Here is a 17260-nt window from a genome sequence, read left to right on the forward strand (position 1 = left end):
GCTTCACTTTTCCTGAGAGCCTTCAGAGACAACTCAACTTGCGCAGGGTGGATCTGTCAGCAAGTTTGGGGGTCACATAGTGAGCAGGGGTGGGGTCCCATGTCAGTCTGCCCTCCCTTACCCTCTACTAAACCCTGTGACCCTCTCCTGCCCCTCACATAACTCTTGGCACCTCGTGAGCACTAAGTAAGAGTTTGTGGAATGAATGAAAGTGGCAGGGCAGCACGGATGAGGAAGGGTGTGTGGTTTGGATACTCGACAGTTGTGTAATTATTGGACTCTGTAAAGCGCTTTGGAGTGAATTATCTCATTTGAGCCTCAGAACAGTCCTGTGAGATCAGTAAGGCTCAGAACAGTATTCTCAATTTATATACAAGGAGACAGAAATGAGGGAACTTTCACAGAGCATACAGCCAATAACTGGCAGAGCCTGAACTCAAACCCAGACCTGCTAGCTCCTAATCCAGGGCACTTGCTTCGACACCATACTCTTAGTCCATTGAAGAGATGCATGACCGTCTCCTGTACATCCCACCCGCAGGAAGCATCTGTAGCTCCTTTGCTGGTATGGCAGACAGTGACATGGGATGCCAGGAAGTCTTCCCCACAGAGGAGGAAGAGGAAGTAACTCCCACCCCGGCCAAGCGTCGAAAGGTGAGAAAGACCCAGCGGGACACCCAGTATCGCAGCCACCATGCCCAAGACAAGACCCTGCTGAGCCAGGGCCGCAGGCACCTATGGCGAGCCCGAGAGATGCCCTGGAGAACAGAAGCTGCCCGGCAAATGTGGGACACCAACGAGGAGGAGGAGGAAGATGAGGAGGAGGGCCTGGTGAAGAGGAAGAAACGGAGACGGCAGAAGAGCCGAAAATACCAGACTGGGGAGTACCTGACGGAGCAGGAGGAAGAGCAGCGGCGGAAAGGGAGAGCAGGTAAGGCTGGCCAGGGGCTGCTGCCCCAGGCAGCTGCTGTCACCCGTCCCCAAACCACAGTGACTCTGGCTTCTGGGGACCCTCAGGCATCATGGGTACTCCCACCCCTGCCTCCTCTCTTCCCGCCAAAGGCCTCTGCACCCAGAGAAACCTGGTGCTATGAGCACCAGCTGCCAGAGGGGGGTCACTCAACTGCAGTCCCCAGGTCTTGGCTTGGGGTTGAGATTGAATGAGTTCCCACTGACCTTCAGGTGAGCTGAGGACATGTATGCCCAAGCCCTCCAGTTTTATATGTGTGTGTGTGTGTGTGTGTGTATAAATCTGAACGTGTGGGCACAGCCACAGTGATGTCCTTGGTTACCAGGCAGTTCTCTGTTTGGCTTGAGGGAGTCGGGTCTCGGAAGTTGGGTTTTCTCTCCTAGAATCCTAGGTTCGAGAAGAAAGAGGGCATTGGCTGCCTTTCCTGGGATGCCTCCAGCCCCTAAAGTTAAAAAGAAGTACAATGGTTTCCTCAACCCAACATAACAAGTTCAAGTAGAAGCAGGCACAACTTGGCTTTCTTGGTTAAAGCCACAAAGGTTATTGAGGCAGAGTGAAGCTTTGACATGACCCAAGGTGGCATCATTTTTGTTGGACCTGAGCTGGAAAAGTGGGCAGCCCGAGGAGAGCACCAGGCTCTCTTTGGCCACGTCAGATGCTATGATATGCAATCATGGAGGCACAGACTGTCACCAAGGCCGATACCAGTTTGTTCTGTTAAGTGCTCTTCAGGCCCATTCCTGTAGTGGATTTCTAGATGAGTGAAAAGCACATCCCTGGGTTCAGTGAAAACACTTCTGTCTTTCACTCTCTTTCTCTGACCTCTGCCCTTGAAGCAACAATTGATTGTCTCCTATAACGTATTCATCCTGAACTGCTAGTAAATATCTGCGATCTTGTTATTAGTGAAGACTGAACAACCATGTTGGAGTGGGTAGTATATTCTGGGTTTGCTATAATGCCAGGAAGGCTAACCCTCATCTCTGGCCCTGTTTAAGCAGAGATGTATATTATATCTATCCCCACACTTAGGAGAGTAATTGAGCCAGTTTTTGTCAACCATATGAGAGTGGGGATGACTTTCCCATTTTTCTGCTAGAGCCATGATGGATTGGTCAGGAGTGAGTTGTCAAGCAGTTGGCCTCAGCCACTTGTGTTAGGATAAAGAGGAGCTTTTGTATCACCACTTCCCTGGGGCCCAGACAGTAAAAGCATCTGCCTACAATGTGGGAGACCCAGGTTCAATCCCTCAGTCGGGAAGATCCCCTGGAGAAGGAAATGGCAACCTACTCCAGTAGTCTTGCCTGAAAAATCACATGGACGGAGAAGCCTGGTAGGCTACAATCCACGGGGTCACAAAGAGTTGGACATGACTGAGCAACTTCACTTCACTTTTGTATCACCACAGCACTCTTGACAGCTTCAACATAACCACCTCCAGGAGCACGGGAGCGCCACTCAGCAAGGCATCCTGCTGGTTGTGGGGTCACCTCCAGTGTTTGGAAACACTGGATCATTCTCCCTCCGTGTGTGTGTCTATGGGTTTTGAGTTAAGTCTATTGGCTTTGGCCTACGATCTTCTCCAGATCTGATGCTAACTCTTCTTGAAGGAATTGCCTGGCAAACATCTCTCTTCTCCAGAAGCTCCAATTCCTCCTATTACTACCCTCTTTCAGGTTGACATCAGAGAGTCAGGCAGAGACCAGACTAGACCAGACAACTCCCATGTGAGCCTCATGATCTTTCTTTTCATCCTGGGCTTGAGTCTCTCCTTGATTTGCAGAGGGGATAAGAAGAACCATTGCCACTCACATACCTGCTACCTTCACTCCCGGTTCCCTTTGGTGCTACCATGAGGGTGCTCCACCAGTGTCGAATAAACTCCAGAGCCTACCCTGCCCTGAGTACATGGGGAAGGGGCTGCTGCTTTTCCTGCAGCATTGAATGCTGTAATATGGCTTCCCCATGTTTCCTGAGGTCCTCACAAGACTCGCTTCTGTTCCTTCCTCTTTTGCCTCAGCCCAAACTGGTTGCATTAAAAGGCCTGGTTGATAATGTGCTGGCTTGACATGCTATTAGAAGCCATCCAGCACAGCAGTTCTTTTTTTTTTTTTAATTTATTTTAATTGGAGGCTAATAACTTTACAATATTGTGGTGGTTTTTGCCATACATTGACATGAATCTGCCACGGGTGTACATGTGTTCCCCATCCTGAACCCCCCTCCCACCTTCCTCCCCATCCCATCCCTCTGGGTCATCCCAGTGCACCAGCCCTGAACACCCTGTCTCATGCATCGAACCTGGACTGGCGATCTATTTCACATATGATAATATACATGTTTCAATGCTATTCTCTCAAATGAACCCACCCTCGCCTTCTCCCAGAGAGTCCAAAAGTCTGTTCTTTACATCTGTGTCTCTTTTGCTGTCTCGCATATAGGGTCATCATTACCATCTTTCTAAATTCCGTATATATGTGTTAATATATTGTATTGGTGTTTTTCTTTCTGACTTACTTTGCTCTGTATAATAGGCTCCCGTTTCATCCACCTCATTAGAACTGATTCAAATGCATTCTTTTTAATAGCTGAGTAATATTCCATTGTGTATATGTACCACAGCTTTCTTATCCATTCATCTGCTGATGGACATCTAGGTTGCTTCCGTGTCCTGGCTATTGTAAACATCCGCACAGCAGTTCTTAGGCAGAGGTGGGGACCCACTGGTGGACTAGGGAGAGTTGGGAGGATGGGGGGCTGTGACAACTGGCCTTTTGAGAGCTGTGTGTAACCTGTGGAGAATTCCTCATGCTATGACATTGGCTTCTCCATCTAGATCTGCCCTTGGCAATGTCACATGTAAGAGAAGCCAAGGTCAAGGGAGGCGGGTTGAGAACTCTTGGATCTTGCACAACCCCCTCATTTCACAACTTGGAGAAACTGAGGCTGCAGTTACTTCAGAGACATACTGATCTTTCACTGTTCACTAGGCATGGTGGCCAGTCCTGGTGGGAAGATAAAGACTACATGGGCATGGTCCTGTCTAAAAGCTTACACTTAAATAACACAGTAATGATGCCTTACACTTTATAAAAGGGTGGTGTGGATTCTATCCTCCTCATTTTACAGACGTGGAAACTAGGCTCCAGGAGATTATGACCTGCCCTCAGCAACCACACAGCTAGTGGCCATGCCATGTAACAGTCATGTTAAGAGATAAGGATCAGCTCAATCTGTCCCGCCCCACCCCATGGGGCTTAGGACTGACCCTGCTGGATGAAGCTCTTGGTAATGGAGTTCCCAGCAGGCCCTTTGGAAATTGGAATGTGCTCTGTTCAGCGAGCTATGACTAGAATTAGAGATGTTGCTCAGTGTGTCCCAGTGACTTGATTTCCAGCTACGGAGGGCAGCAGGTTTCTGTGACTGCCCCTCAGTTAAGTTGACCCATGGCAACTTCTGGTTTCAGGGAGTTTCTGTGACACTTTGATCTTTGTGTGCCTGGAGAGAGACCAACAGGGCAGACAGGCAGGTAGAGCTAAGGCTGTGAGGGACGCCTTCTCCCATTTACTCGCCCCTAGTGTACTACATGCTTCACTTCAGCAGAGCTGCTAGCTTTGTTTCATATTGGAGTGGAGAAAGAGACAAACGGGGGAAGTGCTGGGAAAGTTTTGATTTCCTTTTAAACTGACCCTCATCTTTGGGACAGCCAGATGGGCTGCCCCCTGCTAGCAGGGCTGGGAGTTGTCTTCTGCTTGGAGGGGAGGGATATTGATGTGGAAGCACAGTGTCTGTTCGAGAAGCATCTAGTGGAATAGGCAGCCCCGCACCAGATACTGGTAGGGAATAGTTACACAACTTTGTCCTGAGATTCTAATCCCCAAAGTCCTCTGATTCAGCTTAGAGGAAGGTGTTGCTTTTCTGTGTGCCATTTCCCTGACATCCATTCTTTCCTGCAGATTTAAAGGCCCGTAAGCAGAAGACTTCCTCCCAGAGCCCAGAGCACCGCCTCCGGAACAGGAACCTCCTCTTGCCCAACAAAGCCCAGGGGATCTCAGATTCACCAAATGGTTTCCTCCCAAATAACCTTGAGGAGCCAGCCTGCCTTGAAAATTCAGAAAAGCCATCAGGAAAACGAAAGTGCAAGACCAAGCACATGGTAACGGTCTCAGAAGATGCAAAGGTATGTTATCAGCCAGGGAAGTTGGGGGTGGAGACTGGGCTAGGGTGGCATGTTTCCCATAAGCTCCTTGAGGAACAGTCTTCTGAGTGAGTGAGTAAGTGCATGAACAGAAAAAGTGAAAGTGTGAGTCGCTCAGTCATGTGCAACTCTTTGCGACCCCATACACTATAGCCCACCAGGCTCCTCTGTCCATGGGATTCTCCAGACAAGAATACTGGAGTGGGTTGCCATGCCCTCCTCTAGGGGATCTTCCCGACCCAGAGATCGAACCCAGGTCTCCCACATTGCAGGTGGATTCTTTAATGTCTGAGCCACCAGGGAAGTCCAAGTTGAGTGCATGGGGGGATTGAATTAACTCATATATATTACAGTGTTTTAAACTAATTCTAGAAGGGTTGGGCTGTGGGTTTGAAGAATGGGAACTGAAGTCAGAGCTAATAATAAGCATCTACAAACTGTAGGGTTTGGCCCAGGATGAATTTGCCTCAGCAATCCTTGGATCTCCTTAGAGTTAGGGAAGAGTTAAAGAATATGGCAGAATGTTATCCTGAATAGCTTGTTAACATCCAATCAAGAAGCTTTTGTCTGGGCTCAACTCACTGGAAACCAATCAGGGAGCTTTCTGAGTCAATCAAGGTAGAAAACAATTTGTAGAAGCAAGGATGTTGATGTCCAGACAAAGGTTGCCTGAGGGTGGGGCTGAAGCAGTTCCACTTGGACTGGTCATAGCTATACTTTCCCAACCCCACTCCTCAGTTTCTGTGCTTCTCATGAGTGCCTACTGATCCATAGCCAAGCAAGGGCACTAGAACCCCTGTTCAGAACTGATGTCTCTTTGGGTTCTGATGTTCATGGCATTGGTGTTCAGTTCCACACTGTACAATTGAAAAAAAGAACATCACCCAATCCTCGTCCTGGAGGTGCAAGGATGTTTGAGAGATGCAAGGCTCAGGTTCAAATGTATGCCTATAGTATGTGTTTGTCTTGACAACCAAAAATCAAAAGGTCGTATTGGGTTGGTTTAGGTAGTTGTGACTCTAATGGCTCTTTCCAGCTCCAGAGCAGGGTCCCTGAGTGGCACTGGCAAAAGGTAGGAGACCCAGGTGCTCAAGTCCCCCATCCTTGTTCTGGAATCTGATTTCAGCGCAAACAAAGTGCTCAAGCATATTTCTTCATCTTTAAAAAAAGGAGATGATACTTCCAGTCCTTTCCATCCCACAAGGGTGCTTAGGGGAACAAAGGAGGCTATGGATGTGAAAGGCTTTGATAATGGTCAGGTGCTATCTCTGAGGCTGGTGTAAACTCTCGAGCTTCAGACCAAGGCAAAAATGAGGGGACAGAGACACAGGAAGTCCAGGTAGCAGGGCCGGCTCCTGGAGACTCCGGAGAGGCCAAGGCAGGAACTGGGGCGTCTGCTCTGTGCCAGGTGCTCTGCTCACAGGATCACTCAATTCCCACAGCAGCTGTCAGAGGTGGACCCTCTTGTCCTCATTTTACGGTAAGGAAACCAGGGTTTGGGGAGGTTCAGAGACTAGCTCGAGGTTACTCAGTGGTCCGAGTGACAGACCTGGGGCATGAGGCAGGCCTGGCTGCCCCTGGGGCACCCCCAACCCCTACCCTTTCCATATGCCTCCACCCTGTGAATGGGTGGCTTCTGTCTGCATTCAGGTGACACTGGGGTAGGGCGCGGCTGAGCAGGGAGACGCTGCCACCCGGAGCAGCTCTGATGGAAGGTGGATGTCCTCATCCCCTGCTCTTCCCCACTCACATGACTCCGTCCCACACAAAGGTGACGAGCCACCTGACACTCAGCAGCACATGCTGATGCTTCTGTCTGGTAATTCTGCCTGGCAGTGTGTCCACTGAAATGTTCTCCCAGAGAGGTTTTGTGCCTTCCCAGGGCCTCCCTTTCTCCCTCCCGCCTTTCTTTCTTTCCCAGTCACCACCACCTGCTCCAGTTGCCCCCATGGCACAGGGCTTTGTAGTGAGAAGCAAGGCAGGGGGAGGGCGGGGACGCGCCTGCAACACTGAAGCTGGCGCATCAGCCAAAGGCTTCTTCCCACAGGGGCTCCAAGCCAGGGGGGCAGGGCGGGGGTGGGGTCTTGCTCCTCCCTCTCTCTGGCAGCCTCCCTTTTCTCTGCCAGCTCTGGCCCCTTGAAGGGGAATCACCCTTTGGCTCCTCACTTGGCTTAGCAACAACCTGGGCATTTTACCCAGCATCCTCCAGTATTGCCATTGTACACCTCTGTCCTCCTGGCAAGAAAGCTGCATTCTACCCTCATAGCCAGGGCCTTTCCTGCTAGCTGGTATACCTCTCTGCCCTTTCAGGATGTGGACAGAGAGCAGCTCTTTTCTTGCAGTTTACCAGAGGAAACAAATGCCCTGGGTCAACGTCTTTTCCCTGGTGCCATTTCTTTCCTGGCTTTGTGTCTTTCTAGGCAACTCTTTTGGCTGCCCAGGGCTCTATGTATAGCTGGCTTGAATCAAGTCAACAAATGTTTGTTGCAGTGACATGCCCAACCCCAAGTTAATTGCTGTAAGAAACAAAAGAGATGACGACAATATGAACCCTAACCCCGGGGAGCTTAAAATGTAGCAGGGGAGGCCAGACTTGCCCATGAAACAACAGAAGGAAGTTGACAGTCAGGCATAAGGCACTGGATTATGTGATTCAGACTAGGCGTTCTGGGTGTGTAGAGAAAGGGCAGTGGGGACCACAGTGTTGTAGACGACATAGGATTTAAGGGAGCCCTTGATGCTCTCAGGGATTTGGGTAAGTAAGATGTATTCATTATCTGTTGTGCTGAGTTGCTCAGTCGTGTCCGACCTTTTGCCACCTTATGGACTGTAGCCCACCAGGCTCCTCTGTCCGTGGGATTTTTCCAGGCAAGAATACTGGAGTGGGTAGCCAGGGAAGATCTCCAGGGGATCTTCCCAACCCAGGGATCAAACGTGGGTCTCGTGCATTGGCAGGCAGATTCTTTACCAGTGACCCACCTGGGAAGCCCTCCTAGTTATCTATTGCACTGCACAACAAACTACCCTAAGATTTAGCAGTTTAACCCAACAATAAGCATGTATTATTTCATAGTTTCTGGGGTCAGGAATTCAAGAGCAGCTTTGCTGTGTCTGACTTGGGGTCTCCCATGCATGAGGTTGCAGTCATGGTGCCAGCCAGGGCTCCATTCATCCAAAGGCTCCACTGGGGCTGGAGGATCTGCTTCTTGAGTGGCTCCCTCACATAGGTGGCAAGTCGAGGCTTGCTGTTGGTGGGGGACCTCCTTTGCTTGCCCCTTGGGCCTCTTAAGGGATGCTTGACTGTCCTCATGACCTGGCAGCTGGCTTCTTCCTGAATGAGTGATTCAAAAGAGAGCAAAGCAGAAGCCACTTTATCTTTTAGGCCGTGGCCTTGGAGGTCACACAGCATCATCTCTGCCTTCTCCTGTGCAGATGGGGCTACACAAGAGCATGAATATCAGGAGGTGGGGGTCATCACAGTCATTTAGAGTCTGATGGGGGCACATTCTTGTCCCCTGGCCCCCCAGTGATTCATGTTCCTTCCATGTGCAAGTCATACCCTCCTCTCCCATGGCTCCCCCAAAGTCTTGTCCACTTATGGCATTAACTCCAAGTTTAGAATCTCATCATCAAACTTAGGTCCAGGTGAACATGAAGCACCTTGGGTCTGGTTCCTTGAATGCAGCTCCTCAAACACAGTTCCTCTCTGTCTGAAGTTCCCTCCTCTCATCTGAAAGAGACAAGTAACCTGCCCCTATGGACTTAATACACTGTGGTGTGCCAGACACGAGAACCTGTTCTGGACGTTCCAGTTCAAAATGGGAGAAGAAAGGAGACAAGCAAGGGTCATTCGTGAGGAAAGGACTGTAATGTTTCATGAGCACCCACCGTGTGCATTGTTCTGTTGCTGCTCTAGCTCATTATCTCAAAGACCCTGTGGGGGAGAAAGTGAGGCTCTGAGAGGTTGGGTCTTGCCCCAGGTCTTGCAGCTAGTAGCTGGCAGAGTCAGGATTCAAAAGCCGTTCTGTCTGATTCGAGAGCCTGAGCACTTTCCACCAGCCCAGGCGGGTACAGGTGTGATCCAGGGGGACAGTGTGCTAGGAGGTGAGGAAAGCCTGGTAAGGGTTGGATGCTGTGGGAAGGTTTTTGCAACAGAGTGAAGGCTTCCACAGCTGTGCCTCTTTCATCACAGCAAGCTGTCTCCACCTCTCTTCACTCTGAGAGTTTGCTTCTGCTTATTTATCAAGGTGACTAGTTAAAAACTTCAACAAATGGGGATCAAGGCAGGTAAAGAAGGCATGCAGAGTGTGTGAGAGAAGCTGGCATATCCCCTCGAGCTCTGCATGCAATCTGTTTGTCATTGCTTGGTTTTCGGGGTTGAGGACTTGAGCCATTCTGCATCTGCTCATTGGGTGGAAATGCGATGGTGAGTTGTGCTGATCTTTGTCTCTGCTTTCCAGGGCAAAGGGCGTTGGAGCCAGCAGAAGACACGCCCTCCCAAATCTCCCACCCCAGCGAAGCCCACAGAACCATGCACACCCTCTAAATCCCGAAGTGCTGGCCCAGAGGAGGCCTCTGAGTCACCCACAGCCCGGCAGATCCCCCCAGAGGCTCGTCGTCTCATAGTGAACAAAAATGCTGGCGAGACCCTCCTACAGCGGGCGGCCCGCCTTGGCTATAAGGTAAGGAACACCCCCTCATATCCACAGGATATCATTGCCCCAGCATCTGTGGATAACCTTCTCCCCATTGGCTCTTCTGTGGCCTGGCCAGGCCTTTGTTTGGGGCGTGAGTCCAGGATGGCCCCCTCCTGCTGTGTATATGGCCTATGGAGCTGCCTCATCCCGATGTGCTGTGTGGGCTTGCAAACCCAATTGGATGTCAATTTAGGATGAATAGCATTGAAATGGTAAGACAATATCATCCAGTACCTTCATAGGCCAGAAATGGGATTTGGGGGGTTTTTTGTCATCTTGAATTTCCCTGTGCCATGGCTCCCCACTCAGAGAGGAATGGGGGTGATCATCGCTCACTCTTTATATCTCCCTCCAGCTTCCCCTCCTTTTGGCCTCCAGTAGTGGAGGGGTCGAGTACATTGGAGGGGCAGAGTTGCACTCACCCCCACCTTATGCTGCTTCCCTATGGACTGGAAAGGAAGCTGGTGTTTGTTGAGCACCTCTTTGGTCATGTTAAGAGCTCTCGTTACTTCATATCCTTTCATCTTCACTGTAAGCCTATGGAGGTAGGTTTTATTAACCCTGTTTTACAGGTGAGAAAATCAGGGGTTAGCCATGTCAAGTGATGTGTCCACAGTCACTTGAGCACTATGTATATGTGAGTCTGAATTCACACCAGTGTCTTTTTGATTCCCAAAGGGCAAGGGCAGAAGCCAGATTCATTCAATGACATTGTTGGGCATTTTTGTTGATATGAGTGTATTTTGTGGATATAAGCTCCTTGACCATGTGCCTTTGCTGGCCACAGCAGTTATTTCCACAGGATTTGCTCTGAAGTGTGGAGATGTTGGGCTTAGAGTAGGTCCTCTCTTATTTTTTTAAGGCTTCCAATACCCATAACTGACTCATTTAAAGACAGCTTCACTCCCAGCCAGGCGGATTGGCATAAGAGAGCCACCTTGACACTGTCTCACTGGCAAGCCACCTATCTGTCTTGAGCACCTAGTGTGGGGGCCTGGATAGCTGCCGAGGGAGATCTAAAGAAAAAATGATGACCAACCCTTGCCCTTTAAGTGAGTTTCTTTTACCTGGGGCCAAAGCAGGCAGCAGGAGACCATAGGTGAACTGATCAGGACAGGGCAAGGGCAGGTTGGACAGCCTGTGACAGGAGGAAGGGAAGGAGGAGGCGTCTGAGGCCAGGAAGAAGAGGCGGTATCTGCAGTGGTGGGAAGGGTGGGGGCCTCGTGACCCCCTGGGTAGAGGCAATGTGACAGTTCCGTGTCTAGAAGGCAGCACCCCCATGCAGGTACACACAGGCTCTAGCCAGCCAGCCGGTGTGCTAGCTGTCAGTCAGAACAGCTGAGTCCCATCTCACCGGGGCCTGGGGGAGCTGACAAGAGGCCGCTGGTAGCTGCTGTCAGCCTCTTTCCCTCAGAAGAGGGACTGCCTCTCCCTTCTGCCTCAGCTTATCCACCACAGCTAGCTAGGCTGCTTCTCAGCCTGGAGTCCCACTTATCGTCCTGTCATCTCAGCCCAGAGTCACTGATCATTACTATGGATGACTGACCACCCTGGATGATACTCAGAACAGTCTTCATTTGAGGGGAGGGCTGGAACTGACTGCCCTGGGATACACATCCAGGGATGGTACTTAAACCAGTTCTTTCTTCCTTGTTCTCAAATAACTGCCAGAGGCGGTGTTTGCCAGCACAAGTCTCATTTCTCTGGTCTGGGGCCGTCTCGCAAAGCCCCGGATGAGGGAACAGGCAGTCAGACCATGGAGGCCTGAGAGTGTGAGCTCCAGGTGGGCAGGTGAGCCTCTCTGAGGGCTTACACGCACAGCCCACACCCTGATCAGTGTTGTCAGTCATTAGAAATGTCTCCGCTCTGCTGAGGACACTGCCCAAAGCTGGCACCTCAGGACTGATTTAGTTGACAGTAGATTCTGAGATCTGCCTGTCAGTCCCTGGACTAAAGAGCACGTTCTGAGACTCTTCGGACACGTGGAGAGCTTCAAACTTAACCCAGGTGACTGCAAGAGTTCGGCCTCTCTTTGCTCACGGCGCCTTCCCTGTCCCCACAGGACGTTGTCCTCTACTGCCTTCAGAAAGACAGTGAAGATGTGAATCACCGTGACAATGCCGGCTACACGGCCCTGCATGAGGCTTGCTCCCGGGGCTGGACTGACATCCTGAACATCCTGCTGGAGCACGGGGCCAACGTGAACTGTAGCGCGCAGGATGGCACCAGGCAAGAAGGCTGCCCTCTCGTCTCTCCCACCCCTCTCCCCCGCTCAGCCCCTCCCTCAAGAGAATCCACCCCACTTCAGGCCAGGCTGGATGAGTCCCTGGCTGGCCAGTCCACGTTGCCCACTGATGGGAGGCCAGGGTTCTCTAGGGATCATCCCCAGCAGCTGTCTTCAGGCAGAATCTCGGGCTTTAGGAATCGGGAGGCTGATCTTGAGGTAACATCCCAGATTTGATTCTTGATTTGATCTCTATATACTTAAAAAAGGGACACCTGCCGTGTCTTAAAGAAATTGCACCCATTCTCCTGTGCTGTATCCGAGGGCCTGCTCCCTGGGTGAAACTGACCCCTGAGCTGCATACCAAGTGGAGGGCGGGGGGGCTTGGGTCAGAGGATGTGGGCTGCTGGGCCACCTGTTGGGTGTGCGGAGTAGCTCTGGGGCAGTCATCTGGGTTTTCCAGTCACATTCCCCAGAATCTTCTCTAAGTTTATCCTCAGTTAGGGGCCCATTCTCCCCTGAGCTCCAGAACTACCAGCATACCACCATTGGGGAACATAAGAGAGAGAACTGGGAGGGAGGAAAAAGAGGCGGGGCAATATGGCGGGCAGTGCAGGCCAGTGGTGGCTCCCTGCCCTCTTACCCATGTTACGCTGGGCTCCTCTCGCTTTGCTTTCCCTGCTAAGGTGGCCTGAGGCCTAGACACCCAGGTTCCCACTTGGGTCCTGCTATTCTCACACTGTGTCACCTTGCAGGCCAGTTCACGATGCAGTGGTCAACGACAACCTGGAGACCATCTGGCTTTTGCTGTCCTATGGGGCCGACCCCACGCTGGCCACCTACTCAGGACAGACAGCCATGAAGCTGGCCAGCAGTGACACCATGAAGCGCTTTCTCAGTGGTGAGTATGACCCAGACTCAAAACCTCATTACTGGGGCTCTGACCCTGAGCTCCTGAGATACCCTTCATCTCACTCACCTCAAGCGGCTCCTATGAGGGGCATCAGCTCTCCTCATGTGTTTCTTTCTGGCAACTCAGAAATCTCTATGAACTTTAAAAAGTCAGCAGGCAGCTTCCTCTTGTCCTTGTGCTGTGGGTGTCCTCATTGCATGCATCCTCTTCAGGGCCCTGGTTGTCCTTGGGGACCCCTTTTCCCACTCCATGTGTGAGGCAGGCCTCTCTTTGGGACAGTGGCCCCACTAGTAGTTTGAGTTTGGGGCAAAATGTGTGGACTTGTGCTTTGAATGGTCTGCCAGTTGCAAAGAGGTGACACTTAGCAGTTTGTTTTTGTTTTTGCACTTGCACTTTATCTCTGTTGGTGATCAAAGTTCAACCCTTGGGACCCCTCCAGATGCTTTATTCCTCACACCCTGTGGTAACTGTGATGTTCCCTGTGCATCCTCCTGTTGTTTGCTCTTCCTCCCTCACTTGCCCCCTCTGGAAAAGTAGTGTTAAGGCCCATGGCAAGCACCACAAGCCAACCTGCATTTGTTTTCTCATTAGTGGATGACAGCTGTTTCTCTGCAGTTAGATAGCTCTATGGAGTTGGGCAGTGGGAGGAAGGAAGTCTGGCTTGGGCATGCTCAGTGGAAATCTCCTCAGACTTGACCTCTGAATAAAGGAACCCCACCTCCTGTGTGATATTACAGCTTGGCCCTTACTCCAGCGGTGACTTCTTCAGCCTGCCTAAGCACAGTTGGGTGGATGGAGCAGCTGGAGGTTGTGTCACCGATCCTCTTCGGAGGCTTTGATGTTGATGGTAGAGCTCCTCTTACCCTAGAAGCTGACAGGGCCAAGGGTTTGCCCGAGGCTGTTTCCTCTCTCCCAGGCTGTGGCCTCAGTTAGTACCCCCACCCCCCACCCCACCATCATGTAAAGTCCTAGGCTCCCAAGCAGGAGCTCATTTGTTTATGGAATACAGGTTAACCAGGCAGCTGATGATGGAGGAAGAAACAAAGTAGTAGCCTGAGCCGAAGGTCCCTGTGGAAGGAGGACTAGGTGGGAAGGGCCTTCTAGGTGCCGAAGGAAGGGGGAGTGATGGGACGCTGTGAGGGAGGCCCTGACCCCTGCCTGGCTGCCCCCATCCAGTCCACAGCCAGGCTTCCACCCCACAGCCGGACCCAGCCTCTCTGGCGGGGACAGGAGGACTGTCTCTTTCCTTCGCCAGCTCTGGGGCCCAGGCCTGTCTGTGAGGGCAGAGCCCCATGGGGACACTCCTTCAGGCATTTGCTCTGGGCTAGTGAGGACTCTTGTTCAGTTTAGCTGGACCATCACCGGGCTGCATGGGGCTCAGGGCAGGCCACCTTCTGTGGCTTCTTCCCACACACCACGGAATGCCTGTACTCTCCTCCACATGAACATGTGTTGTCTGCACTCCACTCAATTCCCAGGGAAAGCTGGCACACAGGAACATCCAGAGCATCTCAACATGATAAAAGCACCTCATGAAGCACTCCTCTGACCAGCAGGTCTCATCCAGAGGCCTCTTTGGGCTGGAGACCACCCTCCTGAGGGCTTGGGGCCCTCTGGGTGCAAATAAAGCTATTTCTAACCTCTGTAGTCACAAAGTTTTTTCTTCACGGACCCCCTTCTCCAAAATCCCCAAGGAGTTTGAATGTTGAAACCATTTGAAGTAGTTAAAAAGTGAGAAGTAAACATAGTTTTCTCTTTTCTCATGTCTGTTACCTAATCCCAACTACTGGAAAGCCTTCAATGCCTCCTTAAACTAACTCGAGTTCTAGTCTGTGCTGTGGACACAAGAGAAGACTTTCTTAAATTCTGGCACTTCCTAGGCTCTCCAGGCTGAACACCTTCATTCAATTCTTGACATTGTTTCTCACCTTTATGGGCACAGAGCTATAACTTCATAATGGGGGCCAGGAGCTGAAAGGAGTGTTAAAACTGGGCCACCTCTTTTCCATGCAAATACTGAGTGCCAATTAAAGGCAGAGCTCTGACTGGCCATTAGGGAAAGTGCTCAAGCTGGTTAGGACCTTGGCAGCCGGGGAAGCAGGCACTGGCAGCACTCCGTAGGTTCCGGGAGGGGGGACTTGAGCTCAAAGGCTGTTGTGAGGGGATAAGAGGTTAACGCTTATGGTTTTTAAGGTTGAGGAAAAACTCACCTAACAGAACCATTTTGAAGTGAACAATTCAGTGGCATTTCATACATTCACAGTGTTGAGTAACCATCACCAGGAGCTTTTACGATTCCTCCAATGGAGTGTTTCTCTTGTTTCGTATCAGTTCCCTACCTCTCCCCTGCCCTGAATCTCAAGAAACCACTGGGTAGAGTGGCTGCTGGAAGCACGATGAGGTTGAAGGTTGGGGAGGTGGTTTCCTCCTCTGCCCCACCTCCCTAACCACTACACCTCAATACATCAGGGTAGACTTCTGGATTTCTTTTTACCTTGCCTGTCTGGTTGAGGTAGTTAAAAAGCTCTTTGCTGTTCATCCCCAAGCATTTGCCTGACCAAATTCCCCACAGATTCACTGTCTTCTTCCTCCCCTAGTGGGGATCCCACTGGGCAGCAGATGAAGGCAAGTCCCTGTAGGGTGTCAAGGACGGAAACGGTAAGCCAGCATCAGGGTTGCGCCTCGTGTAGAGCATCCCTCATTTTGTGCAAGTCTTCTCTCCTGGAAAACTCGAGGAATCAAATCCTCATTAAAATACACAGAGGAGTGGTATCCTGTAGTGAATTCTTTTGTAAAGCAAAAGATGCTGGTGATTCGTGTGGGTTGAAAATGTGGATTTTCCTCCATTGCCTTGCCTTAGCATGAGGCCCATGTCTCCCGAGACCCTGGAGGGTATAGTGCTGCTGCTTCATGTGTTCATACATGTGTTTATAGAGCACCTGTTAAGTTTCAGGTACAGTTCTGGGTACTGGAGGTCAGACAGTGAACCCTTTGTCTCTCCTCCTTGTCCTTGGAGAACCAAGCCATCCAAACCTTCCAAGAGGCCTTTGGAAGAGCTCCTTCTTGGGCCAGATTACAGGCAGGCATGTGACTGATTTCCCTTTGACCCTTTGAAGAAAAGAATAATATGTAGCCTAGCCAAGGGAAAACAGACTGCTTTTACGTCCTCTGTCGGAAAGAATGTGGGAGCCGGTGGGGAGTTGTTGCAGTTTGGGTTGGGGCATTGGGGGAACTCTCAGGACTGCTTTTCCTTCCACCAGTGAAAGGGTTAGCAGTTTACCACTTGAGGTCACTGAATCACAGGTTTTTGTTTTCCCTGCCAGAGACCTCGGCCATATGACCCCCAGTCGATGGGTGTTTATTTTTTGTTTTTCTCCCCTTACATGTCCCTCAGCTGGTGACTTGGTTATAGAAGATGGGCAGGGGTACAATGGGACCCTAGGAAATAGAGAAACTTCTATTGCCAGGGCCACCACTCACATTGAATACTTAAAAATATTTTTTTAATCAAGGCAAAATTCATGTAAGATAAAATTAACCATTTAAAAGTGAACAGTTCAGTGGCATTTGGTGGTGTGTTCACCATGTTGGACAACTACCACCTCTATCTAGCTCCAAAACATTTTCATCCCTCCAAAATGAAACCCCATACCCACTGAGCAGTTGTTCTCCAGCCCCAACCCCAGCCCCTGGCAACCACCTGTCTACTTTGTCTCTATGGATTTGCCCATTCTGAACATTTCGTATAAAAGGGAATCATACAATATGAGGCCTTTTGAGGCTCACTTCCTCCATGTAGCATCATATTTTCAAGGTTGGTCCACATAGTAGCACCTTTTTAATGGTGAATACTATCCCCTCGTCTGGATAGATCACATTTTCTTTTATCCATTCATCTGTTGAGGAACATTTGGGTTGTGTCCACCTTTGGGCAACTGTGCCTAGTGCTGCTGTGAACACACATGAACAAATATTTGAATACAAGTTTTCAGTTCTTTGGGGTATATACCTAGAAGCAGGATTGCTGGGCTGAGGGTACTTTTTGAAGGCAAGGATAAGAGAAAAGAACTCAAAGTTACAGGGAGGACAAGGGAAAATCAAGGAAAAGGAGTCACTCTTCATCCTGACTGAACATGAAGACACGTGTGGAAACATGCCTCGAAGCTGCCCTGTCAAGCAGACTTTGACGGTTCCTTTTATGCACCACTTGTGGGCCAGTTCTGACTTTGGCATCTTTGTCTGTGCCAGTTGACTTTGG

General features: G+C 50.6%; 1 protein-coding gene across 10 annotated transcripts in view; it reads left to right on the plus strand.

Moving 5' to 3' along the window:
- The window catches only part of BCORL1 (BCL6 corepressor like 1), a 59252-nt gene that overhangs the window by 34343 nt on the left and 7649 nt on the right, over positions 1–17260 (plus strand). For all 10 annotated transcript variants that reach the window (XM_061137853.1, XM_061137851.1, XM_061137854.1 and 7 more), the window contains 5 exons: positions 542–931; positions 4927–5150; positions 9629–9850; positions 11928–12094; positions 12845–12990. In XM_061137853.1, coding sequence (XP_060993836.1) covers positions 542–931; positions 4927–5150; positions 9629–9850; positions 11928–12094; positions 12845–12990 — 1149 coding nt within the window. The remainder of the gene's footprint in view (positions 1–541; positions 932–4926; positions 5151–9628; positions 9851–11927; positions 12095–12844; positions 12991–17260) is intronic.

Source organism: Dama dama, chromosome X (assembly GCF_033118175.1).
Source record: "Dama dama isolate Ldn47 chromosome X, ASM3311817v1, whole genome shotgun sequence".
Taxonomy (NCBI): domain Eukaryota; kingdom Metazoa; phylum Chordata; class Mammalia; order Artiodactyla; family Cervidae; genus Dama; species Dama dama.